This window comes from Oncorhynchus tshawytscha, linkage group LG01 (genome assembly GCF_018296145.1).
Source record: "Oncorhynchus tshawytscha isolate Ot180627B linkage group LG01, Otsh_v2.0, whole genome shotgun sequence".
NCBI lineage: Eukaryota > Metazoa > Chordata > Actinopteri > Salmoniformes > Salmonidae > Oncorhynchus > Oncorhynchus tshawytscha.
The window spans coordinates 51774374-51802126 of NC_056429.1; the positions used below are offsets into that span (position 1 = coordinate 51774374).

Genomic DNA, 27753 nt, shown 5'->3' on the forward strand with positions numbered 1-27753 from the left:
AGCCATTTCTTAAAGATATCCATAAAAAGTGTCGTTTAAAGTTTGCCACAAGCCACCTGGGAGACACACCAAACATGTGGAAGAAGGTGCTCTGGTCAGATGAAACCAAAATTGAACTTTTTGGCAACAATGCAAAACGTTATGTTTGGCGTAAAAGCAACACAGCTCATCACCCTGAACACACCATCCCCACTGTCAAACATGGTGGTGGCAGCATCATGGTTTGGGCCTGCTTTTCTTCAGCAGGGACAGGGAAGATGGTTAAAATTGATGGGAAGATGGATGGAGCCAAATACAGGACCATTCTGGAAGAAAACCTGATGGAGTCTGCAAAAGACCTGAGACTGGGACGGAGATTTGTCTTCCAACAAGACAATGATCCAAATCATAAAGCAAAATCTACAATGGAATGGTTCAAAAATAAACATATCCAGGTGTTAGAATGGCCAAGTCAAAGTCCAGACCTGAATCCAATCGAGAATCTGTGGAAAGAACTGAAAACTACTGTTCACAAATGCTCTCCATCCAACCTCACTGAGCTCGAGCTGTTTTGCAAGGAGGAATGGGAAAAAATTTCAGTCTCTCGATGTGCAAAACTGATAGAGACATACCCCAAGCGACTTACAGCTGTAATCGCATCAAAAGGTGGCGCTACAAAGTATTAACTTAAGGGGGCTGAATAATTTTGCACGCCCAATTTTTCAGTTTTTGATTTGTTAAAAAAGTTTGAAATATCCAATAAATGTCATTCCACTTCATGATTGTGTCCCACTTGTTGTTGATTCTTCACAAAAAAAATACAGTTTTATATCTTTATGTTTGAAGCCTGAAATGTGGCAAAAGGTCACAAAGTTCAAGGGGGCCGAATACTTTCGCAAGGCACTGTACATTATTACAGCCCAGGTGCAATTTAGATTTGCCACTAGATGGCAGCAGTGCATGTGCAACATTTTAGACTGATCGAATTAATCATTGCATATCTGTTCAAAATGTTGTATCAAGACTGCCCAAATGTGCCTAACTGGTTTATTAATACATTTAAGTTCATAATTGTGTACTCAAACAATAGCATGGTATTCTTTCACTGTAATAGCTACTGTAAATTGGACAGTGCAGTTAGATTAACATGAATTTAAGCTTTCTGCCCATCTGATATGTCTACGTCCTGGGATTTTCTTGCTAATCACATTATACTGCGTTTGCTCAACCGTCCCGGGGGACGGACAACACCAATCCAATAATTGTTAAGTGCAATTCCTCAGCAATATCTTAAGATAATGATTTTCTTACAATCTTCTCAAATAACTTCTTACTATTAAGATATGTTGCTAGGCAACCAATTTAGCTAGCCATCTAGCTATGGCAATCATGTTAGCATATTTCATACTGAGATTCCTGTTCTAAAACATGTTCTAGGGTTTAAAATAATCAATACTGAAACGTTCAAATGAAGTTTGAGTGAATTAAACATGTTCAATTGCTCTCATGAATTTATTCTCTCACTGCCCTGCGTTTAAGGGTTTAGCCATCTTGGGAATGAAAAACATTTCCAATAAACCTATTTAAGAAACTACATTTGTTCTTGACCTTTTGCATAAGGAGAAACATAAATAGCACACGATATTTTTCAAGAACCATTGAGGAATAGCAACTCGCTTACCTTTCTTCTTAAGTCTATCGTCAATTTTTAAAAATGGCAGTTAAGAAATTTCTTAAGGTTTTGTGAATCTAGGCCCAGGGCTGTACCTTTCAAATTAAGAGTTTAATAGGTTAAAGGAGCAAAGAGTAATCCGCGTCGGGCTAACTTTTGCCATAGAAAATTGCAATTTCCTCGCAACCTATTTCAAGTGCCAAATGAACAAGATCCAGCTTCCGTGCACTCAGGGCTGATGACCACACCAAAATCAGATCTTACCGGCCTCCTGCTCACGCGATGAGCTCTTGGCATCACGGCTGGCCAGGATGGGCTTGCCGTAGCGGGCAGCAAACTGGCGTTCTGTGCCCAGGAAGCCGGGCATGAGGAAGTCAAAGAGCGACCACAGCTCCAGAACATTATTCTGGGGAGAGGTGGGAGAAGGAGAAAAAGAGAGCGCGAGTTGTATTAGACTGAAATAAACACTAAGATTTACAAGTACTCAATGCTTGGGTTTAACTAATCTAAAATAAATCTGCAGCAGAGTAGACAATAAGCACAATCTACCCTTCATTACCATTAATGTCACAGGCTTGGCATAAAGTCCTTACTTCATTTCATCCACTAATACACCTGTCAATGTAAAACTAATACATCCAACCAACCCACAGAGTGGAAGAACTAAAATCATTAGGCCAGCCAGAATAGAGAAATTATTAGGCAACATTAATCTAATGCAGTGAGGGTCATGGTTTAAAGATTAGTACCAAAACAAAACACACCGCAAGTGTGTTAGCAACTTAAAATCAGATGCATTTCCACTGCAGAAGCCTTTGCCCATTCTTCACTGATTAAAATGGAAAATGTTTCATGCCCCCACCTGGATGGGCGTTCCTGATAGGATAACTCGGAAGTTGGCGGCCAACTGCTTTATGGCTTTTGAGAGCTTGGTCTTCCCGTTCTTGATCACATGGCCCTCGTCGAGGATACAATAATTGAATTTTACATTCCTAAAACAAAAAATGAAACATAAGTTTTTATAAAATCACTTATCCAGCCTTCCAAATAAGAGAATTATATATATAAATGAATCACCTAAAAAAGTCAATGTCGTTCCGTACAACATCGTAAGAGGCTACTACCAGGTTGTGCTTTTTCACTTGATGCTGTAAACTGCAAAACAAAATTTTAACGTGAATAATTTAAACAAATGACAGTGTTCTACTCAATCTCTGTAGTGGAATCATGTGCATGTTTGGGTGGGTCAGGGTCAGTACAGGGGTCTTACCGTGCTCGCTCTGTAGGGGGTCCCGTGTAGTGCAGTGGGTTCAGGTACTCTTTGGTGCAGAACTTGCCCACCTCATCCACCCAGTGACCTGTCAGGGTGGGGGGGCACACCACCAGAGAGGGTAGGGGGGTGCTGTCTGCCGCCTTTGTTTTGGCATACTCCTGTGCCCTGTACACAATGCAACAATTAAACATGACAACTCCTTTTACAACAGAGGAGGCTCTCCAATGTGCTGACGGTGTACATTTGAAATTCAAACTGTGGGCGCGTTTCAAGACAACTACACTGCAGTTGCCTGCCAGATTCCACAATGCCTGGATATGTATTTAGTAGGGATGTAACAATTTAGTGATACAATTGTGTCGGGGACCGATGCTCATCTTAAACATAAAAATACATTTAAACAAAAAAAATTAGGTCCGTGAACCCCAAACCGATCCAAATGTTGCATGCGTCGGTCAGAAAATCGATTCAAACTTTACGAATCGCCGGATCAAATTATTTTGCATATTATTCTTTCTACCCTCAAAAATAGAGTTCATCTTTAGTCAAAATGGATGTGTCTTCAGTGTCAAACTTCATGTAACCAGGGACCAAATAAAACAAAATAAATGTAATCTGAGGCACTGGTGCTCCCAACCTAAGTCAGGAGCACCAGAAAATAACAAATATATAACTGTTCCATTACTCAAAATGAAAGTAGGTCTAATTAAATGTAATAATCGTAAAGGTAGAATAAACCTCTAGAATGATGTGGCTCCAAAGTTTTTGTATTTATTTGCGGTAATACCAATTATCCCAAAGACATTCTTTAAAAAGTATACTCAGACTTTAAGAGCAAATTTATAACATTTATAGAATACAAAGGGAACATTTTACATCTTCCTAAGTCGGGTGGTTTTAACCTTAGATTTGTAAATTGTATCAACTAGCTACCCAAGGCTTTAACTCGTGACATCTAGTTAAATGCATTAAAGAGGAACAATGGGTACATATTGAAGATGCACATGCTTATCTCTAGACTCTAAACCAAAAATCACAACCTTACGGAATAATCCTTGGATAGCTTTTCAGGAATCACTTATTAAAAATGTCCCATGTAGACCAATTTAAGGCACAAGTGACATGGTAACAGGAAATGCATTTATTTCCATGACAAAATTCAAATGCAATTTGACTAATGTAGATTTAGTTAAACATTACATAAAGACATTCAGAGCAACCTAGAGGTAATCTTGTTTGAGTCAGAAACGTATGCTCATATGAAAAGGGAAGGTATACAAAAACATATCCAACAAACAATCTCTTGGTTCCAATAGTTTATATTTTTATCTAAGACTTAAAAAGAACTGATGGCACAAGGAGGGAAAGTTTAAGCATAACTAATCAAATTAAGTTCAAAATGTAGACTTAATCCAATAAACTAACGTATCGAATTTATTATACAAGACAATTCACATTCTACAGCACAATGTCAGAGTCATGTCTTACAGTGCATTCTGAAAGTATTTCAGACCCCTTCCTCCACATTGTTAGTTTACAAAAATGTAAAAAAAACAGAAATACCTTATTTTACACAAGTATTTATATAAGTATTCATAAGATCCTTTGCTATGAGACTCGAAATTGAGCTCAGGTTTTCCATTCATCATCCTTCAGATGTTTCCACAACTTGGAGTCCACCTGTGTTAAATTCAGAGCAAAAACCAAGCCATGAGGTTGAAGGAATTGTCCGTAGAGCTCAGACAGGATTGTGTCGGGGCACAAATCTGGGGAAAGGTAACAAAAAATGTCTGCCGCATTTAAGATCCAAGAACAGTGGTCTCCATTCTTAAATGGAAGAAGTTAGGAACCACCATTCCTAGAGCTGGCTGCCTGGCCAAACTGACCAATTGGGGGAGAAGGCCCTTGGTCAGGGAGGTGACCAAGAACCCAATGGTCACTGACAGAGCTCCTCTGTGGAGATGGAAGAACCTCCCAGAAGGACAACCATTTCTGTAGCACTCCACCAAGTCAGGCATTTATGGTAGAGTGGCCAGATGTCACTCAGTTAAAAAGGCACATGACAGCCCCCTTGGAGTTTGCCAAAGGGCACCTTAATGGACTATCAGACCATGAGAAAAAAATATTGAACTCTTTGGCCTGAATGCCAAGAGTCACATCTGGAGGAAACCTGGCACCATCACTACAGTGAAGTATGGTGGTGGCATTATCATGATGTGGGGATGTTTTTCAGGGGTAGGGACTGGGAGACGAGTCAGGATAGAGGGAAAGACAAAACAGAGCAAAGTACAGAGAGATCCTTGACAAAAACCTTCTCCAGAGCACTCGACCTCAGACTGGAGCGAATGTTCAGCTTCCAACAGGACAACAACCCTAAGCACACAGCCAAGACAACGCAGGAGTGGCATTGGGACAAGTCTCTGAATGTCCATGAGTGGCCCAGCCAGAGCCTGACTTGAACATCTCAAGAGACCTGAAAATAGCTGTGCAGCATTGCTCCCTATCCAACCTGACAGAGCTTGAGAAGATCTACAGAGAAGAATGGGACAAACTTCAAATGCAGGTGTGCCAAGCTTGTAGAGTCATACCCAAGAAGACTCAAGGATGTAATCACTGTCAAAGGTGCTTCAAAGTAGAGTAAAGGGTCTGAATACATGTGATCAGTTTTTTTCACTTTAAAAACATTTCTAAAAACTTGTTTTTTGCTTTGTCATTATGGGGTGTTGTGTGTAGATTGAGGGGGGAAAAAAATAATTGAATCCATTTTAGAATGTGGCTGTAACGTAACAAAGAGGAAAGGGGTCTGAATTTGTTCCAAATGCTATGAAAGTGTAAAACTAAAAACGACTCAATCCATGCTTTTTGGGAATGCTATAAAGTCTAGAAGTTGTGGGCTGAGTTAGAAAGTTGGCCGTCAGGAGTATTACAAATGTAAACGTACTTTTAAAAATCAGTCTGCATATTCCAAGACATGGTATAGGGGGGGGTGAAGTGATGACTGAAGAGAATCGTCCAGCCAATGCCATTGTCTTGAAATATGCAGACTCTCTGTAACTTGGAAGTTAATCCCCATCATTGACCCAATAGAAAAATCTTATTATTTTAAATGGCATGGGTGACAGAAACTAAATTTGTACAATTCAATGCCAAGTGGCACTATGATGGGGTGTGTGAGCATACAGGTCTGGGCAGCTGAGATGTAGTCATTGTTTGTATACCTTTCTATCAGGAGTGTAAAGATAAATTAATTGAGACTATATGAATTCTAGCTACTTTTGAAGCACATGTGCCCTAGATGTTAATATGTAACACTTAACAGCAGATTATAAAAGCTAAAAATGTTGATTACAATACCCATCATTGGAATATTTGTTTTCTACATTGCATAAAAACACTGTTTTCCTATTGAGATGCATTAAATTGAAAACTGTAGTCTTGAAAAACATCAGATTTGTAATGAACACATGCAAGAGCTCTGCGATTTATTCACTGCTATGGTCATTGATCTCCTTTAGAATCTATCCCTTTTCTTTCTGTGCCCCCAAATGTTTGGATATGCTGGTAAAGTTGCCAGGTTGTTAGCTAGCTAACCAATTAGGTAACATGACTGAACAAAGTCTAAACAATTGTTTAACGACGTTGACGAGCGAGTAGTTTTACAACGGCTTATGAGTTTTATGAATGCAAAAGGCAGTCCCAGTGATCCGCGATAAGGAAGAAAAATGTTGCGCAGGTAATATGGAGTAGGTCTTTAGATCTTGTTGGGCTAGACTCAAGCCGTTTACACTGTAGCAATGGCGCAACTATGACGCTAACAAATCTGCACTCACTTGTTTCTCTATGGTACAGGGGAATCCTCGATTATAAACCCCTTAACATAATTATCTAGGATAATTTTCATAGTAACAGTGCGCCAAAAATGAAACCTAAGTATTTTATTGCATATGCAACCAAATTCGTCGCACTTTAGAGCCCTGCATATAATTGTGTTGACAATCATTAAAATCTACCAGTCATTTCACATGCCGAACAACCCAAGGCAATATCAGTAGCCTAGTCAAACTGCTCGCTGGGCCCAGCTTCGCATGCTGACCATTTCTGATCTTGCACATGTGCGCGGCACCTACAGCATGCAAATATGGCTTGTGATATTCAGCCTCATGAGTTGTGTAAACTAGGGCTGTGGTGGTCATGAAATCGTCAGCTGGTGCTTGTCCAGCAAATAACTACCGGTCTCACGCTAATTGACAATTAAAACACATTTAGCATCTACAGGTTTCCACGCATAGCCTACAAGCCACTGGAACACTTAACAGCCTACACAATCACAAATACATTTTACACCGGTCTAAAGAAACATGACATTTAGAAAATGTATATTTCAGAAGAACAGACTAGCATATCTAAGACCTTCGTTAGGGCCTGATCTGGCTATTCCGTACGGCTGTGGGCTACACTAGTTCATTTAGAAGATAAGATTTGCTCACAATTCCGTGGCATTACTTTATAGTATGAAGAATACAATTTAACACAGCTGAATAAAACACAGGATATTTTCTGCAAACTATTTGAAGGAGAGCACACATGCGGCTATTCTGTGTTGAGCGGTTAACAAAGAAACAGGCTCTCCTATACACTTCATTTGGGAGTCGTTTATGCAACTTTAGTTGCGAGACAAACGTTGGGCTGTGTGATTTGATTACATTCTAAGTCTGCATGATGCAACTTTTTTTTCCAAATCCTCAGTCACATGAAAGGCATGAGCTCTGCTTTGGGTTTTTTTTGCACACACTTCAGCCTCTTTCACAATTTGACAAGCACTTTATGCCTTGAATTTTCAGGCGGAATCTCCTTTGTATGGCTGTAATACCCCCTTTAAAAAAAAAAACCTTTTGCGGCCAGTGGCCGCTGTGCTGAATAATTCATTATAATTCCTTTCTCCTGGCTGCATGCTCCTCTCACATATCTCAAGTCCTATTAGCTAATGCCTGGCATGTAGTCGGGTCCTTCTCACATGCTACAACACACAGACATGGTCGGGGATACAACTGCGCGCGTCATTATCGAATTACGAGGTGCATATTGAAGATGTTGGAAGAACTGTCCAGATTTACTTTGTCAGCCAACAAGATAAATAGGCCTAACGAACAGCAAAAGCCTATGTCAATCTATTATTGCCCATAGTACAAAAGTTAACCCATTCTACTTGGGCAACTTGTCATACTGTGCGAGAAATAAAAATTCCAAAACATAGTCTGGGACGGTTGTGGGATGCGATAGATGCCAAGTTACTAACCACGAGCGTCAAGACCTTTAAAAGCAATGAGGCTGATGCAACAGCGCAGAACTTTTGTTGATAAGCGCAGCGATGCTCATACAGCAGTAGGCAAAACACCATTCTCAAAAGTGATGGCAAAATCGATTATGCATGTAATGCTTTATTATAAAAGGTGCATTTGTATGATAAATTCTTCCCCAAACTTTACTCACGCGCCACCTATGTATGCCAGTCTAATCCACCTCACAACCGGTGCAATGTGCTTAAATTAAGTTATTTGGACACTTTCGTTATGATACAAGCCTTATCCAAACATATAGGCCTATGGGCTAGGCTACATGAAGTGTGTGAATAGGATTTGAAAAGGCAGCAAAAATGGCATGCGGTGTTTGCCTTACTACACACAAGCTGGGCATCATTCACAAGTGATAGTCACAAGTGATACGCTAATATTGTCACCCATCAGGCTATTCTTGATATATACAAAATGTGTGAAATTAGTTTTGATTTAGAATGGACCAGTAACATGTACCTGTCTCGGAACGGCGGGAGGATGCTTTTCCTGTGGTTCATTTTCATGCCAGGTAAGCTATACTCATTGTGTCACTTTGTAACATGTGCTTAATAGTAAAGTTGATAAATATAGTAGGCCTAGCCTATAGAAAGCTGATGGGATCCTGTTTTTAATAGAGGCGATCAAAACTCAGTTCTCACAAAATTGCATAGCCAATAGAAATGTTGCGCAACATGAGCTCTCATGAAGTGTTTGATTAGATTTGCATTGACGTCAGAGTGATTAGAGGGACAATAGCGTGCCGAGTACCAGGCAGTAGGCTACTGACCATCAGAAAAATCAGCGCTTAGTTACCATGACTAAACAGTGTGGTGGTATAATGGTCACCGCAACAGCCCTAGTGACAACCTACGTAATTTACTAGGTTGTCATCTACAATGCTTTCAGAAAGTATTCACAACCCTATACTTCTGACATTTTGTTGTGTTACAAAGTGGGATTCAAATGTCTTTTCTTTTTTTTTAAATACAATCTACACAAAATACTCTGTCAGTGGAAGAAAAATGCTAACATTTGTAAAAAATAAAATAAAAACAATCTTGATTCGGTAAGTATTCAACCCCAAGTCAATACATGTTTGAAGTGATGACAGCTGTGAGTCTTTCTGGGTAAGTCTACGAGAGCTTTCCACATCTAGATTGTGCAACATTAGCCTATTATTCTTTTGAAAATTCTTCAAGCTCTGTCAAATTGGTTGATCACTGTTAGACAACCATTGAGGTCTTTCCATAGATTTTCAAGCATATTTAAGTCAACTCTGCCACTTAAGAACATTCACAGTCTTCTTGGTAACCTACTCCAGTGTAGAGTTGGCCTCGTGTTTTAGGTAATTGTCCTGCTGAAAGAATAATTAATCTCAGTGTCTGAAAGCAGACAACCAGGTTTTCCCTCTTGGATTTTGCCTGTGCTAACTCCCTAGTCCTTAACAATTACAAGGATACCCATAACATGATGCAGCCAGCACTATGCTTGAAAATATGGAGAGTGGTACTGTTGTATTGGATTGAACCCAAACATAATTAGTATTCAGGACGAAAAGTTAATGCTTTGCCACATTTTTTAAAAACTTTAGTGCCTTGTTGCAAACAGAATGCAGGAAGACTGTTTCTGTACAGGCTCCCTTCCACTCAGGCAATGAGGTTAGTATTGTAGCATAACTACAATGTTGAGCCATCAGTTCTCCTATCCCAGCCATTAGTCACCATTGGACTAATGGAAAAATCAATGAGCGGTTTCCTTCCTCTCCGACAGAGTTCAAAAGGACGCCTGTATATTTGTAGTGACTGGGTGTATTGATACACCACCCAAAGAGTAATTAATAATTGTGCCATGCTCAAAGGGATATTCAATGTCAGCTTTTTTATTTAACCATGCAAGGCATTGGAAAAAACTCCCTGGTCTGTGTGGTTGAAACGGTTTGAAATTCACTGGTCGACTGACGGACTTAACAGATAATTGTGTGTGTGGGGTAGAGATGTAGTCATTCAAATATCACCTTAAACACCATTATTGCACACAGAGCGAGGTCATGCAACTTGTGACTTTAGGAAAATATTTAGGCTTGCCTTGAAAAGGTTGATGGTGCCGAAGAGGATGGCTGACATTTCACATGCTCCTAACCAACCGAGCTGCAATACGGAAGTGGTCAGATGACGCGGATGCTACAGGACTGTTTTGCTAGTACAGACTGGAATATGTTCCGGGATTTATCCAATGGCATTGAGGAGTATACCACCTCAGTCATAGGTTTCATCAATAAGTGCATTGATGACATCGTACCAACAGTGACCGTAAGTACATATCCCAACCAGAAGCCATGGATTACAGGCAACATCCGCGTCGAGCTAAAGGCTAGAGCTGCCGCTTTCAAGGAGCGAGACACTCAGCAGGATTTCTTATAAGCGTCCGGATATGTGACGAACCATCACAGGCAAAGCGTCAATACAGGATTAAGACTGCCAAATCTGAGTGTCCGTGTAGTAGGATTCAGAGGTTGAAAACTATTAGGAGCTACAAAGGGAAACCCAGCCGCGAGCTGCCCAGTGACGTGAGCCTACCAGATGAGCCAAATGCCTTTCATGCTCACTTCGAGGCAAGCAACACTGAAGCACCAGCTGTTCTGGATGACTGAGAAGTTGGTAGCCGATGTGAGCAAGACCTTTAAACCGGTCAACATTCAAAGCCGCAGGGCCAGACGGATTACCAGAACACGTACTCAAAGCATGCGCGGACCAACTGGCAAGTGTCTACACTGACATTTCCAACCTCTCCCTGACCGAGTCTGTAATACCTACATGTTTCAAGCAGACCACCACAGTCCCTGTGCCCAGTCCCTGTGCCCACGAAGCTCATCACTAAGCTAAGGACCCTGGGACTAAAACGTCTCCCTCTGCAACTGAATCCCGGACTTCCTGACAGGCTACCCCCAGGTGGTAAGGGTAGGCAACATGTCTGCCACGCTGATCCTCAACACTGGGACCCCTCAGGGGTGTGTACTGAGTCCCCTACTGTACTCCCTGTTCACACACAACTGCGTGGCCAAACACGATGCCAACACAATCATTAAGTTTGCTGATGACAGTGGTAGGCCTGATCACCGACAGCGATGAGACCGCCTATAGGGAGGTGGTCAGAGAACTGGCAGTGGGGTGCCAGGACAACCTCTCCCTCAATGTGCTCAAGACTAAGGAGCTGATCGTGGACTACAGGATAAGGCGGGCCGAACAGGCCCCCATTAACATCGACGGGGTTGTAGTGGAGCAGGGTCGAGAGTTTCAAGTTCCTTGGTGTCCACATCACCAACAAACGATCATGGTCCAAACACACCAAGACAGTCATGAAGAGGGCACCAAAAACGTTTCCCCCTCAGGAGTCTGAAAAGATTTGGCATGGGTCCCCAGATCCTCAAGAAGTTCTACAGCTGCACCGTCGGGAGCATCCTGACCGGTTGCATCACCGCCTGGTACGGAGACTGCTCGGTATCTGACCGTAAGGCGCTAGAGGGTAGTGCGTACGGCCAAGCTTCCTGCCATCCATACAATAGGCAGAGGAATGAGGAAAGCCCATAAAATTGTCAGACTCCAGTCATACACTGTTCTCTGCTACTATACAGCAAGAAGTACCAGAGTGCAAAGTCTAGGACCAAAAAGCTCCTTTACAGCTACCACCACCAAGCAATAAGAGTGCTGCACAACGGACTATTTACATTCACACCCCCCCTCCATTTGTTTTGTACACTGCTGCTCCTTACGTTTTTATTTATGCAGTCACGTCACCCCTAAATGCACAATGACTCAGTACCCCACATATATAGCCTTGTCATTTTATTCTGCTGCTTTATTTTAATTTGATAAATATTTTCTTGACTCTTCTTGAACTACACTGTTATAGGCTTGTAAGTAAGCATTTCACGGTAAATTCAACACTTGTAGTCGGCACGTGACAGTTTGATTTGTATAGACATTTTTAGAAATTAATGAAATGTTTTGAGTCAATTACTGACATTATGCGGTATTGTGTGTAGGCCAGTAACAATCAACTTGATCCATTTTAAATTCAGGCTGTAACAAAATGTGGAAAAAGTCAAGGGGTGTGAATTCTTTCTGAAGGCATGTGCTGTTGAAAATGGGGCTTACAATAGATTCGATTTTGATTGTTCAGATTCACCATGAGCAATAGTTTTGGTAGTTTTGCAATGTGTATATGGTACAATGTGTATATGGTAATTGTGTACTATGAAAGAAACTTTCCCTGTATAACGAGGACAGCGATCACGTTTGCGAGGCGCACTGCATGGCCGAAGCCAGAGGAGAAGAGATCACTCTGCAAAGACTTCCAAATGGTCAAAACCAGTCGATTTTGAGATGGGGTGAAATCCAAAGTTGTGCTGTATATTAAATTGTCTCTCATCGGTAATTTGTAAACGATAAATATTGATACATTACTAGCTCAAACACTTAATTCAGAGATTAGTGGAGCAGCAGTGTAAGGCACTGCATCAGAGCTAGAGGCATCACAGTCCGGGATCGAACCTGGGTCTGTAGTATCACAACCAGCAGTGATTGGGAGTCCCATAGAGCAGCTCACAATTGGCCCTGCGTCGTCCGGGTCAGAGGAAGGTTTGGCCGGGGTAGGCCGTCATTGTAAGTAAGAATTTGTTCTTAACCGACTTCCCTAGTTAAAGAAAAAGTACACATTTTTTATGTTACTTAATTTGCTAAAATTACAAATTAATTAGTGGGGGAGTGAAACTATAGGCTACATTGACCGTCTAATCTGGTAGAGGGCTGATCTAGTCTCCCTTGTGAATCTGTCTCAGCTCCCTATATAGTCCATACACATGCATAATTCCCACACGAAACGCCCAGCTCATGAGCGCCATATCAGCAGCAGTTTAATTTATAATGGAAAAATTGTGGTTATTCAACAAATGTTAATGTATTGAATCATATCGTTCTCTAATCAAACCGAAACGCTTCAAACTAAAAAACATAGTTCCTGTATCGTATTGAGCACATGCATCTAGATAGGCATGGTCTTGAAAAGGAAAGAGGCACATCCCTAGTATTTAGCATATCACCGTACCACATTCTGACATAGCAATATGATGCCGAACTGCGCAGTTGATGACATGCAACCATTTGTTGATAAATGCAGCACAACTGCAATATAGTCGGCCTAGAACGTAAGTAGTGTGTGGTCATGCAGTTCAGTACCTGAGGTAGTGGTCCCCAGCCAGGATGCAGATGGACTGCAGGGTCTTGCCCAGTCCCATGTCATCACAGAGAATACCGTGGAGCTTGTACTTGTTCAGGAAGGACAGCCAGTTCACTCCGTCCTGGAGAGATCAAAGTTATTGAAACTGTCCATCAAATAATTTTACATACTAGCTATGACAGAGCAGACAACCATGGGATGCAATGAGCTGTTGCACTGCGTTTGTGAGTCAAAGGATTCACGCAAACATCTTCACCGTGCTTATATTGATTGTACGAGATGGACTACATAGAAGTCGGACTGCACAAATCACTTTGTATCCCAAACAACTAATCAAACACTGAATGTCACAGTGGCATGCTTATTCTGCACCAGTCTAGATGAGTTTATGCTGGGGTATAAAAGCTGAGCGTAGTCCTATCCATTGTTGACCAGCAGAAGTTTTATTCCAAAACTCTGCAGGGTTCCATTACACTAGAGAGATAGATGTTGGGCTCAGCAGGATACCAGCAGAGTACACAAGCCCATCAATTCTACATTTTTTTTTTATTTGTTCTCTCCAAAAAGTAATTTGTCAGCAGCAGCCGACATCCCTGCAGCATTTAAAAGCAATCCCTTTTTGTAGAGCTTTGCCAAAAAACAATGACACTAAAAATGAAGTGGAAAGTGCTGAATAGGTAACATTTACCATTATTTATTTTTTACTGTGCACAAAATAATCCAAAACGAATTGCAAATACATCCAGGTTACCTTCAGAATCATTTGTGCGGTCGGGAAGTATTCAGACCACTTGACTTTTTCCAAAATGTTATGTTACAGCCTGATTCTAGAATGGATTGTTTTAAAGTATATCCTTAGTAATCTACACACAATACTCCATAATGACATAGCGAGAAAGTTTAGCAGATATTAATGCAACAGAAATGCCTCAATTACATAAGTATTCAGACCCTTCGTGATGAGACTCGAAATTGAGCTCAGGTGCATTCTGTTTTCATTGATCATCCTTGAGATGTTTCTACAACTTGGAGTCCACCTGTGGTAAATTCAATTGATTGGACATGATTTGGAAAGGCACACACCCATCTATATAAAAACGTCCCACAGTTGACAGTGCATGTCGGAGGAAAAACAAACCCAGGAGGTCGAAGGAATTGCCTGTAGAGCTCCGAGACAGGATTGTGCTGAGGCACAGATCTGGGGAAAGGTATCAAAACATTTCTGCAGCATTGAAGGGCCAAGGACAGTGGTCTTTATCATTCTTAAATGGAAGAAGTTTGGAGCCTCCAAGACTATTCCTAGAGCTGGCTGCTGGGCCAAACTGACCAATTGGGCGAGAAGGGCATTGGTCAGGGAGGTGACCAAGAACCCGATGGTCACTCTGACAGAGCTCCTGAGTTCCTCTGGATATGGGAGAACCTTCCAGAAGGACAACCATCTCTGCAGCACTCCACCAAGTGGCGAGACAGAAGACACTGCTCAGTAAAAAAAATAATACAAAAAAAAAAAGGCACTTGACAGCCTGCTTCGAGTTTGCCAAAAGGTACCTAGACGACTCTCGGAACATAAAAAAAAGTAATCACAGGTCTGATGAAACCTAGATTAACCTTGAGCCTGAAAGGCAAGTGTCACATCTGGAGGAAACCAGGTACCGTTCATCACCTGGCCAATACCACCCTACGGTGAAGCATGGTGGTGGCAGTATCATGCTTTGAGGTGGTTTTCAGCAGCAGGGACTGGGAGACTAGTCAGGATCAAGGGAAAGGGGAACCAAGCAAAGTACAGGGAGATCACTGAGGTAAACCTGCGCCAGAGTGCTCAGGACCTCAGACTGGGCCGAAGGTTCAGCTTCCAACTGGACAACAACCCTAAACACACAGCCAAGACAACGCAGAAGTGGCTTCGGGACAAGTTTCTGAATGTCCTTGAGTGGCCCAGCCAGAGCACGGACTTGAACCCGATCGAACATCTCTGGAGAGACCTGAAAATGGCTGTGCAGCGACACTTCCCATCCAACCTGACAGAGCTTGAGAGGATCTGCAGAAAACAATGAGAGAAACTCCCCAAAATGCAGGTGTGCCAAGCTTGTAGCGTCATACACAAGCAGACTCGAGGTCGTCATTGCTGCCAAAGGTGCGTCAACAAAAGTACAGAGTAAAAGGTCTGAATACATTTATTTAAAAAATCATATCTATTGATATATATAAACAGCAAAAAAAGGCCTATTACTGTCAACTGCGTTTATTTTCAGCAAACTTAACATGAAAATATTTGTATGAACACAAGATTCAACAACTGAGACAAACTGAACAAGGTCCATAGACATGTGACAAACAGAAATGGAATCGTGTGTCCCTGAACAACAGGGTCAAAATCAAAAGTAAATGCAGTTGGTGGCCATACCAGATACTAAGTACTGCAGTGCAGCTCCTCCTCATTGCACTAGATTTGCCAGTTCTTGCTGTGAAATGCTACCCCACTCTTCCACCAAGGCACCTGCAAGTTCTTGGACATTTCTGTGTGGGGGGAGGGGGAAATGGCCCTAGCCCTCACCCTCAGAGCCAACAGGTCCCAGACGTGCTCAATGAGATTGAGATCCGGGCTCTTCTCTGGCCATGGCAGAACACTGACATTCCTGTCTTGCAGGAAATCATGCACAAAACAAGCAGCATGGCTGGTGGCATTGTCATGCTGGAGGCTCATGTCAGGATGAGCCTGCAGGAAGGGTACCACATGAAGGAGGATGTTTTCCCTGTAACGCACAGCGTTGAGATTGCCTGCAATGACAAGCGCAGTCCGATGATGCTTTGACACACCGCCCCAGACCATGACGGACCCTCCACATCGTTCCCGCTCCAGAGTACAGGCCTAGGTGTAATGGTCATTCCTTCGACGATAAACGCAAATCCAACAATCACACCCGGTTAGACAAAAGCAAGCCCTCCATTTGGCAAATCTGACCATAATTCTATCCTCCTGATTCCTGCTTACAAGCAAAAACTAAAGCAGGAAGTTCCAGTGGCTTTTAAGGAGCGGGACACTAATCCGGACGCTTATAAGAGACATCCCACTATGCCCTCAGATGAACCATCAAACAGGCAAAGCTTCAATACAGGACCTAGATTCTACACCGGGTCTGAGGCTCATTTGATATAGCAGGGCTTGAAAACTATTATGGACTACAAAGGGAAACCCAGCCATGAGCTGCCCAGTGAGGCTGAATGCCTGTTTTGCTCGCTTCGAAGCAAGCAACACTGAAGCATGCATGAGAGCACCAGCTGTTCTGGATGACTGATAATGCTCTCGGTAGCCGATGTGAACAAAACCTTTAAAGAGGTCAACATTCACAAAGCCGCAGGGCCATGTAGATAAGCAGGACTTGTACTCAAAGCATGTACGGATCAACTGTCAAGTCGCTCACTGACATTTTCAACCTCTCCCTGACTGAGTCTGTAATACCTACATGTTTCAAGCAGACCACCATAGTCCCTGTGCCCAATGAAGCAAAGGTAACCTGCATAAATGATAACCGCCCCTTAGCGCTCACGTCAGTAGCCATGAAGTGCTTTGAAAGCCTAGTAATGGTTCACAACAGCATCCTCTGACACCCTAGACCCACTCCAATACCGCCTCAACAGATGCAGTCGCACGCCACACTGCCCTTTCCCAATTGGACAAAAGGAACACCTATGTAAGAATGCTGTTCACTGACTACAGCTCAGCTTTCAACACCATCGTGCTCACAAAGCTCATCACTAAGCTAAGGACCCTGGGACTTAAACACCTCCCTCTGCAACTGGATCCCAGACTTCCTGACAGACCGCCCCCGGGTGGTAAGAGGAGGCAACAACACGTTTGCCACGCTGATCCTCAACACTGGGGCCCCTCAGGGGTATGTGCTTAATCCCCTCCTGTATTCCCTGTTTACCCACGACTGCGTGGCCAAACACGACTCCAACATTGTTGCAGGAAATTATAGTTGAAATGATTAATAATGTATACATTTCAATTAGAACCATTTATTCTAATACTATTATGTTATGGTATGAAATGTATGGGTTCTTGGTTAAGCTGTTACTGAAAATGTAAGTAAAACAAATTAATTGTCTGTACCTTGCGGGAAGTTTAAGGGAGAGGGATGATATATCTTTTCTGACAGATAAGAATGGTCCTTGATATTCCATTAGTGGAGGAGAAGATATATTTTAGACAGATTGGAATGTTTGGTTTATGAGGAGAGTAGAAGACATCTCCAGACCTGAAGACACTGCGCTATTGTGTGGATAGGAGAGGGTGTGAGAAACTGATGATGTCATTTTATGTTCTCTTTAAAATGTAAGGTTCTTTGTATTTTGCTTCAGTACTCTCTTGTAATAAACGCTGTTACCTGACTTTTAAGACTGTCTCGATCTATTTCATGTATAATTAATGAATTTACGACTCATTAATGAAATAGAGTGCGAATTTGATTTTGGCTATAAAACATATAGGAATTTAGAATTCCTCTAACAAACATCTCATTAAGTTTGCTGATGACAGTGGTAGGCCTGATCACCGACGAGACGGCCTGTAGGTTGATGGTCAGAACTGGCAGTGTGGTGCCAGGACAACAACCTCTCCCTCAATGTGAGCAAGACTAAGGAGCTGATCGTGGACTACAGGATAAGGCGGGCCAAACAGGCCCCCATTAACATCGACGGGGAAGTAGTGGAGCGGGTCGAGAGTTTCAAGTTCCTTGTTGTCCACATCACCAAATGGTCCAAACATACCAAGACAGTCATGAAGAGGGCACGACAATGCTTAATCCCCCTCAGGAGACTGAAAAGATTTGGCAGGGTCCCCAGAGCCTCAAAAGGTTCTACAGCTGCACCCGAGAGCATCAGTGCCTGGCATGGCAACTGTTCGGCATCTGACCGTAAGGCGCTACAGAATGATAAGTTAATTACCCCAGTGAAATCAGCGTCATGTTTAAAGGTCTGGGGTTGAGTACTGACATTAGCGTCAGCTGTACGCTAGCTAGCAAAGTTAGCTAGAATTACATTCAGCATTCACATAAAACTAACTAGCAAGCTACCGGTATCTTTCTTTGTAAAGTGCTGTATCCTGTCTGGAAATCAATTTGCTGAACAGTAAATTAAGAGTTCAAAGTTCTGCATTAGTCAAGTGTGTTACATTTGTGCAGCATGAGTGGGTAGGAAGCAAGATGCAGCCTACATGTTCCTCAAGGACAGGCAATGTGTGAGTTGCGCCGGGTGTAGCTTGCAGTAGTTTGACACAGTGCACATGTAGTCAAGGGCTAACAGCGGTTCTACCGATTGTTTTATGTATGAGTGTTAGAGATGGATCAATAAAACATGCAAGTAAAAAGACAGACGTGTAAACAGATTTGCAAACACACCTGCTGATACTTGCGGAGCTCAGCCTGGATGGGCACAGGGATCTTGTAGTTCTCCAGCTTCCTGCTGTCAAGCAGCTGCTCCAGAAAGTGACGCTCTCTGGCCTTCTGGCGAATCAGATCATCCGACATGGTGGGAGGGTCCGGGATACCAGCCTAAAAAAATAAGAGTTTGAGGCCGATAAATTCAAACCCCTTTCACACCCCTAAGCCAAACCAAGCCCAAATATACTTTGCTGGCCTGGTTTAGCATCCACCATAGCTGCTGGAACCTTGCTGGAAAGGACAAATGAGAATATAAAACATCTGAGCACAATACGAATTGGCTCAGCACAATAGTGTGAAAAGGCGATAAAATATCGCAACAAATAACAGGGGCAAAAAAAGTATTTAGTCAGCCACCAATTGTGCAAGTTCTCCCACTTAAAAAGATGAGGCCTGTAATTTATCATAGGTACACTTCAACTATGACAGACAAAATGAGAAAAAAAATCCAGAAATCACATTGTAGGATTTAATTAATTTATTTGCAAATTATGGTGGGAAATAAGTATTTGGTCAATAACAAAAGTTCTCTGTATGAGAGTCAACAATGTACATCTTGGTATGGAAAGTAATGACATTGAGTTGTCCAGTTCTGCACTGTGCCTAATTCATTACTCCCACTTAATCTCTAATTGAACTGACAGTGGTCCAAATTGCAATCAAAACGGAAGGAGAACACATCCTCCAAATGACCGTCATAAAATATAGCCTCACTATTCAGCATAGGACAACAATGAGCTATACTGCCTTCTACATGACAAAATAGAATTGACCATATTGTGCAGTAGGAAACAACTGTAGATCAGGGGTTTGCAAACTGTCAGGGACCGGCATTGTAATGACAATTTTGTAGCGTTTAAGCGAACTTTAAAACTAATATCCTGTAATATGACACATTTTTCCACAAGGCAGAGAACACTGCAGTTTAAGCTTAAATTAGTGCATTTATGTAAAAAAAATGTATGTATTTAAAAAAAATTAACTGGTTGAGTACTGTGGAAACCAATATCCCTGTAAACCTCCCATGTCGATTTTGCCCATGGTTAAGAAATTACACAGTGCATTCAGGAAGTATTCAGACCTTGACGTTTTCCAAATTTTGTTAAAGCCATATTCTAACCTGAATTATTTTTTGTTCAAAAATCTACACTCAATACCCATAATGACAAAGCGAACAGGTTTAGAAGCAAACGTATTAAAAAAATAAAACAGAAATACCTTATTTACTTAAGTATTCAGACCCTTTGCTAGAATACTCAAAATTGAGCTCAGGTGCATCCTGTTTCCATTGATCATCCTTGAGATGTTTCTACAACTTGGGAGTCCAACTGTGGTAAATTCAACTGGACATGGATTTGAAAAAGCACACAACTGTCATGTGTGTAATATATATATATAGTGTGATTGACTTGGAGTTACATTGTGTTTGTTAAAGTGTTCCCTTTTATTTTTTTGAGCAGTATACACACACACACACACACACACTGCTAAAAAATAAATAAAAGGGAACACTTTAACAAACACAATGTAACTCCAAGTCAATCACACTTCTGTGAAATCAAACTGTCCACTTAGGAAGCAAGTTTAGTTTTAAAAAGTCCCACAGTTGACAGTGCATCTCAGAGCAAAAAAACAAGCCACGAGGTGGAAGGAATTGTCCGTAGAGCTCCGAGACAGGATTTCTGCAGCATTGAAGGTCCAAGAACAGTGGCCTCCATCATTCTTAAAATGCAAGTTTGGACCCACCACGACTCCTAGAGCTGGCCTAACTGAGCAATCAGGGGAGAAGGTTTTTGGTCAGGGAAATCACTAAGAACCTGGATGGTCACTGACAGAGCTCCGGAGTTCCTCTGTGGAGATGGGAGAACTTTCCAGAAGGACAACCATCTCTGCAGCACTCCACAAATCAGGCCTTTATGGTATTGTGGCTAGACGGAAGCCACTCAGTAAAATGCAAGACAGCCTGCTTGGAGTTTGCCAAAGGGCACCCATGGACTGTCAGACCATGAAAATAAAGATTCTCTGGTCTGATGAAACCAAGATTCAACTCTTTGGCCTAAATGCCAAGTGTCAGGTCTGGAAGAAACCTGGCAACATCTACACAATGAAGCACGGTGGTGATAGCATCATGCTGTGGGGATGTCTTTCAGCAGCAGGGACTGGGAGACTAGTCAGAATTGAGGGGGAAAAATTAATGGAGCAAAGTACAGCGAGCTCCGTGATGAAGTCCTGAGCACTGTGGAATAGGTTATCAGACTGGGGCGAAGGTTCCTGCCAACAGGACAATGTCCCTAAGGACAACACGGGTGTGGCTTTGGGAAAGGTCCCCAAATACAGGTGTGCCAAGTTTGTAGCGCCATACCAAAGACTCGAGGCTGTAGTCGCTGCCAAAAGGTGCTTCAACAAAGTACGGAGTAAAGGGTCTGAAGTGTTTATTTAACTAGGCAAGCCCGTTTAAGAATGTGTTCTTATTTATTACAATGACAACCGACTTACAGTACCAGTCAAAAGTTGACACACCTACTCAAAGGTCTTCTTTAATTTTTACTCTATCTACATTGTAGAATAACAGTTAAGACATCAAAATTATGAAATAACACATGGAATCATGTAGTATTCCCCCCAAAAAAACTAAATGATTTTATATTTGAGATTCTTCAAAGTAACCACCCTTTGCCTCGATGACAGCTCTGCACCCTCTTGGCATTCTCTCAACCAGCTTCATGCGATTGTCACCTGGAAATAATTAAAATTAACAGGTGTGCCTTGTTAAAAGTACATTTGTGGAATTTCTTTCCTTAATGCGTATGAGCCAATTAGCTGTGTTATGACAAGGTAGGGGTGGTATAAAGAAGATAGGGCTATTTGGTAAAAGACCAAGTCCATATTTGAGCTGTGCTCGGCTTAATAATGTCTTAAAGTAAGGATGGACTTAAGGTAAGTCAATCTGGAAAATTACAAGAACTTTGAAAGTTTCTTCATGTAGTCACAAAAACCATCAAGCACTATGATGAAACTGGCTCTCATGAGGACCGCCACAGGACCCAGCGTTACCTCTGCTGCAGAGGATAAGTTAATTAGTTACCAGCCTCAAATCAGCAATTAACTGCACCTCAGATTGTAGCCCAAATGTTCAAGTAACAGACACATCTCAACATCAACTGTTCAGAGGAGACTGAATCAGGCCTTCATGGTGGATTTGCTGCAAAGAAACCACTACTATAGGACACCAATAAGAAGAAGAGACTTGCTTGGGCCAAGAAACATGAGCAATGGACATTAGACCAGTGGAAATCTGTCCTGAGTGCAAATTAGAAATGTTTGGTTCCAACCGCTGTGTCTTTATAAGACAGAGTAGGTGAACGGATGTTCGCCACATGTGGTTCCCATCGTGACGCATGGAGGTGGTGGTGCTTTCCTGGTGACACTGCCAGTGATTTTATTTAGAATTCAAGGCACACTTAAACAGCATGGATATCATAGCATTCTGCAGTGATACACCATCCCATCTGGTTTGCACTTAGTGGGACTATCATTTGTTTTTCAACAGGACAATGAACCAATACACCTCCAGTCTGTGTAAGGTATATTTTACCAATAAGGACAGTGATGGAGTGCTGCATCAGTGGCCTCCACAATCACCCGACCTCAACCCGATTGAGTTTGGGATGAGTTGGACCCCAGAGTGGAGGAAAAGCAGCCAACAAGTGCTCAGCATATGTGGGAACTCCTTAAAAACAGTTGGAAACGCATTCCAGGTGACTACCTCAAAGCTGGTTGAATGTCAAGAGTGTGCAAAACTGTCAAGGCAAAGGGTGGCTACTTCAAAGAATCTCAAATATATTTTGATTTGTTTAACACTTTTTTGGTTACTACATGATTCCATACATCTTCACTATTATTCTGTAATGTAGAAAATAGTAAAAAATAAAAACCCTTGATTAGGTGTCCAAATATTTGACTGGTACTGTATGTGAATGTGATCAGTTTTTTTATTTTTAAACACATTTGCATACATTTCTAAAGCTGTTATTGCATTGTATGTAGATTGATGACAAAAAAATAAAAAACATGTAGTCCATTTTAGAATAAGACTAATGTAATAAAATCAAGGGGTATGAATACATTCCGAAAGCACTGTATACAGCAGATCTAGTGAACGTTTGAAAGTAACTACATTGCGTCGGACTGTGCAGAATCACAAATCACCTGGCATCCCAAAAAAGCAAATAACTACTCCTAAATAAATACTTGCTCAAACAAATCTCCTTAAACGTACTGTTGTGCATTGGTTTGTGTGTGTTTACCTCTAGGGGTAGCAAGCGGATGAGGGTGGCAAAGCACTGCGTGGCCATGAAACGGACGCTGTCACTGGGGTCACTCATGCGGCCCAGCACTGGCACCACCAGCAGCACAATGTATGGCACAATGTCCACATCCAACTGCTCCATCACACCTGCGGGTGCCAAGGGGTCAAGGACAACAAACCACACGACAATGACACCCACTTCTTTGGTGTCATGACACCCATAGTGAACCCCGAACACTTCAGTTACATCAGGTCTTGGGTTCGATTCCCGCTGGGGTCACATTTACTTAAGTGTATGCACTCAATGTACCGTTAGTCACTTTCGATAAAAGTAGGGCCAAGACGATACCAGTGTCGCAATACTTTTTCCATGGCAAAAATGAATACACAAAGCAAAACCCAACTCGTTGGTCCTTAAAAAAAAGAAGGGTGACTCGATAACAATATGTTTGTTTCCAACAGAGCTCTCTTCCTAAAGAAGTTAACTCCACTTTGTGTTTTGTTTCCTTGCCACGATACCAGTATCGCGATTCTGGTTAGTATCTTCCCGGCCCTAGATAATATTCCAACCTTATTTGTAAAAAGTCATATTGGTAGGTTGCCCATACACGTAGTATGGGATCATGTCTAACTGCGTGACAGCGTATGAAAGATACAGGCCATGGCTTCGATGGCCCCCTCCTGCTTAGTGCTGTCCTCGATGCACCCCAGCCACGGAAGCACACGCTCCAGGAACAGGTGCATGGTCTCCATGGTAGCGATCTTACTGAGCACGCCCACGCAGCGCGCCGCCATGTGACGAACGGCCGTGTACGGATGCTGCAGACAGGTGAACAGGTGGGGCAGGTGCTCCAACAACTGAAATACACAGAGGGGGAGAAATGACCATCAAATCTAATTTTGTTGTCACATACACATGGTTAGCAGATGCTATTGCGAGTGTAGCGAAATGCATTCCAAAAATCAGTTTGTCCGATGTTTCCATGTCAAAGTCCTCTGTCGAGCCAAAAGCCATGTCGCTGGCCACCTGTTTTGTAGACCAATCTATTGCACAATCCTAAACACCACCATGTTATTTCCAGATACGGGTGTTCCTCACCATTCATTTGGGCTTGAGGCATATAGTTATAACTACACAGCAGATGCCAAAGGACGTGGACTCATCTTGAAAGACACATTTTTGAGATCTGAAAAAAAGGTTTGTAACTTCCCTTTTAATGAAGACAATAACTTTGATAAGTCCATCTTCCACTGTGGTTTGGTGAATAGGGCTAAGTGGTGTTTCTACTGGGGAGATGCCTGCATGTTCTATTACCAGAGGTTTGAGCTCGGGGGCCATGGCCCCAGCAGTGACCTCCAGGACCTGCAGTGAGTTGACCAGATCCTGGGCCGCAGCATCCCCCTTCTCCATCTGGAGCTTCCAATCTACAACAAAGAGAAAAATACACTTCAATCTCTCGTCATTGATGATGCACACAAGAGTTATATGAAGACGCACATCTAGAAGAGGACAGCGGGTAGTAAACAGCAGTACATCTGGGTCATTATGCACCAAATGGACTGAAACAGGGAAGGGCTACCTGTATTTGTCAATAAGAAATGCCATTTTTCAGATTGCGTTTTGAAAGGTTTTCCTAGTGATCCCAATGAACAAGTCGCACTGGATAAGAATGCCATTTTAGCATACCGATGCCTTCGTTGTCCTCCACCACAGCCCTCAGAGGTCCCACCATGGACTCCCACAGGTAGGGCAGTGACCCTGTCAGCTCCTGGCCAAAGTGCCTGGCAATCGTCATCAGAGAGAACTCTGCGCCTCTTCTCTGGACGAGACAGGTTTTTTTATTCTGAAACAGTAAAAATAAAATAAACAAACAGTCACAGGTAAATGTTCAGGTAACCGTCCACACCCTCTTTCACCCACCTCATCAGTGTCTGTGGTGATGGTGCTGCCGGGGGGCAGTTCAGTGGTGGGTGTCTTGGCAGTTTTGGGGGTGGGGCCCCTTTTGCTGGTGATGGCAAATGCTGCCCTCTGGTGGCGGTACAAGGTGATGATGCCCTTGGTCTTATTGACCACGTGGTGCATGCATTCTTTCTCCGACATGCCAGCTAGTAAAGGTAGAGAACAGCAAAGTGAGTAAGAGGGTTATGTAGTCACTCTCCTGGTTGCTTCTACCTCGTTAGGGTTTAATCTGGGTTGTGTTCATTTACTGAAACAGGATGGGACTACAATTACAGTTTGTTCTAAAACCATTATTTGGTCAACAGTAATAGCCTATGCATCATGTCGACTCCTGCTATGAAAGTATCTGCCCTTCTCCGTTTCCGCTGCTGTGTGAGCGAGCCACTCAGTCCTCCCACTGTGCGAATGAGGGAGAGATGCAGTCAGGTAAGCACAAGCATATGACCCTTGCTCAAAATGCAATTGAGGGAAAAATTGTTTTCAAACTAGAGGAGGAGAGTCACAGCTTTTATTTCTCGCCTCTTAACATTGAGTTCATGGTACCACTTTACAACAGGCGTAAGCTATGTAGTATGGTTTTGATGCGCGCACGGTGCAGCGTGCGCCATTGTCGCCGATTAGGCCAACATCAAGTATCCTAGGCCTAGCACTGTTTTGAAGGACGTGAATTACTGATTGTTTAATCAATGGCTATCGAGCAACAGGATCATAGAGTTAGCTAGATTGTTAAAGTGCTTAGAGTTCACACTTCCTCAGGTGGTGAATAATATTACAGGGCTCCCCTTTGGTGGCACCTGCCCATGATTTGGTTGCACCAATTATATTATATATATTTTTAACAGTAAATACAATATAGACCATTTGTATCATCTTATAAAGTCACTCAGAGTGCTTTATTAAAATGTGTAATATACGAGTGAGATGTTATTCAACAAATTAGTTATTTCATCAGGCATTTGGGCTGTGTTATATTTTACTATTAAAATAGAGCTCCAGAAGTCTAATTATTTTTTAAATATAGCTCGCCTGCATCTTTGTGCACAAATATCATAGGCCAATTTATCACCCGAGTAAGTATGAACTCAAAACATCATCTAAATATAATAGCCACTGCTAGCAGCCATGTATTAAACAGTGACTGTAAAGTCCCAAAAAACATTGCAGTTGTAGCTTCCCGCCCAATGAGGCCTATGCAAAGCACCAATGTGCATTTCGCATGTGCTGCATCTTAAAACCATATCAAATATCTTGGTTGTAAAATAGTAGAGCTTATAAATAAATAAAACCTCTATTCAACTAAGTCAATTTGATTTTAAAACACATTACAAATTCACTTTTCTTCCTCCACACGGAGCATCCCCCCGGGAAAGGAGAGGCTTGCGTGAGTCAGCAGGCCCCAGAGAAAACAGATGCTTTCATTACATGAATCATAAGGATAATGTACTTTACCGTTTGAACAAATGGTTTTAGAATTTCAGTGAGTAAATGGTGCAAGCATGAAGCTAACAATCTGTACAACGGTACAGCGAAACCTGATCATTACAACAATTACACATACAGCATCAGTCAAAAGTTGACCAACTCATTCAAGGGTTTCTTTATATTTATTATTTTCTACATTGTAGAATAGTGAAGACATCAAAACACCTGGAATCATGTAGTAACCAAAGTAATAAATCAATTGATATTAAAGATTGTTGAAAGTAGCCACCCTTTGTGCAAAGCTATCATCAAGGCAAAGGGTGGCTACTTTGAAGAATCTCAAATATCTTCTGATTTGTTTAACACTTCTGGTTACAAGATTCCATATAATATAGAAAATAGTAAAAATAAAGACAAACCCTTGAATGCGTAGATGGCCAAACTTTGGCTGGTACTGTACATACATATATAGTGCATTTGGAAAAGTATTCAGACCTGAACTTTTTTCCACATTTCGTTACAGCCTGATTCTAAAGTGGATTAAACTGTTTTTTTTTCCCACAACACACCCATAATGACAAAGCAAAACCTGGATTAGACATTTTTAGCAAATTTATGTACTACCAAATTCTCTAAAATGTTGGAATTACCATTCAATTCTCTGGCAACAGCTCTGGTGGACATTCCAGATCTACCATCCCATACCTTTAGCAGTCTCCGGAGTCGTGGACACCGGACAGGCCGAGGAGGGCGTGAGCAGGGGGTCCACGCAGACCGATGAACACAGGTTCTTGACGATCTTGGAATTGGGACATGGCTGCCTACCAGCACACTGCTGCAGCAGCTTCGCAATGAAGGAGGCGGCGTAGCCCTGCACCAGGGTATTCTCCTCCCGCTTAGCCGCCTCCATCAGAGGACGCACCACCGGGTTCAGCTTGTCTGGCAGCGCCTGCAAATTGGGATGAGAAAACAAGTGCATTATTGGACTAGCCCAGTCTTTCCATTTGATGCCTAATTAACACAAGACAGATATACAAACGCAGTACATTCCTGTTGCCATATGATACCAAGAACATTTCCAGCAGTGTTTCCGTTACCCGGTATTAGTCGGCTTTTGTCAGTTAAAAAA

The 27753-nt window shown here is 42.2% G+C and overlaps 1 protein-coding gene across 2 annotated transcripts in view; it reads right to left on the reverse strand.

Annotated features, from left to right (window-relative positions):
* LOC112252970 (TATA-binding protein-associated factor 172) overlaps positions 1-27753 on the reverse strand; it is a 61590-nt gene that overhangs the window by 6638 nt on the left and 27199 nt on the right. For both annotated transcript variants that reach the window (XM_024424772.2, XM_042323022.1), the window contains 12 exons: positions 27330-27573; positions 25164-25348; positions 24930-25086; positions 24558-24667; positions 23899-24100; positions 23241-23389; positions 18892-19044; positions 13492-13613; positions 2922-3089; positions 2729-2806; positions 2514-2643; positions 1916-2057 (listed from right to left, as the gene is read on the reverse strand). In XM_024424772.2, the coding sequence (XP_024280540.1) occupies positions 1916-2057; positions 2514-2643; positions 2729-2806; positions 2922-3089; positions 13492-13613; positions 18892-19044; positions 23241-23389; positions 23899-24100; positions 24558-24667; positions 24930-25086; positions 25164-25348; positions 27330-27573 (1840 nt within the window). The remainder of the gene's footprint in view (positions 1-1915; positions 2058-2513; positions 2644-2728; positions 2807-2921; positions 3090-13491; positions 13614-18891; positions 19045-23240; positions 23390-23898; positions 24101-24557; positions 24668-24929; positions 25087-25163; positions 25349-27329; positions 27574-27753) is intronic.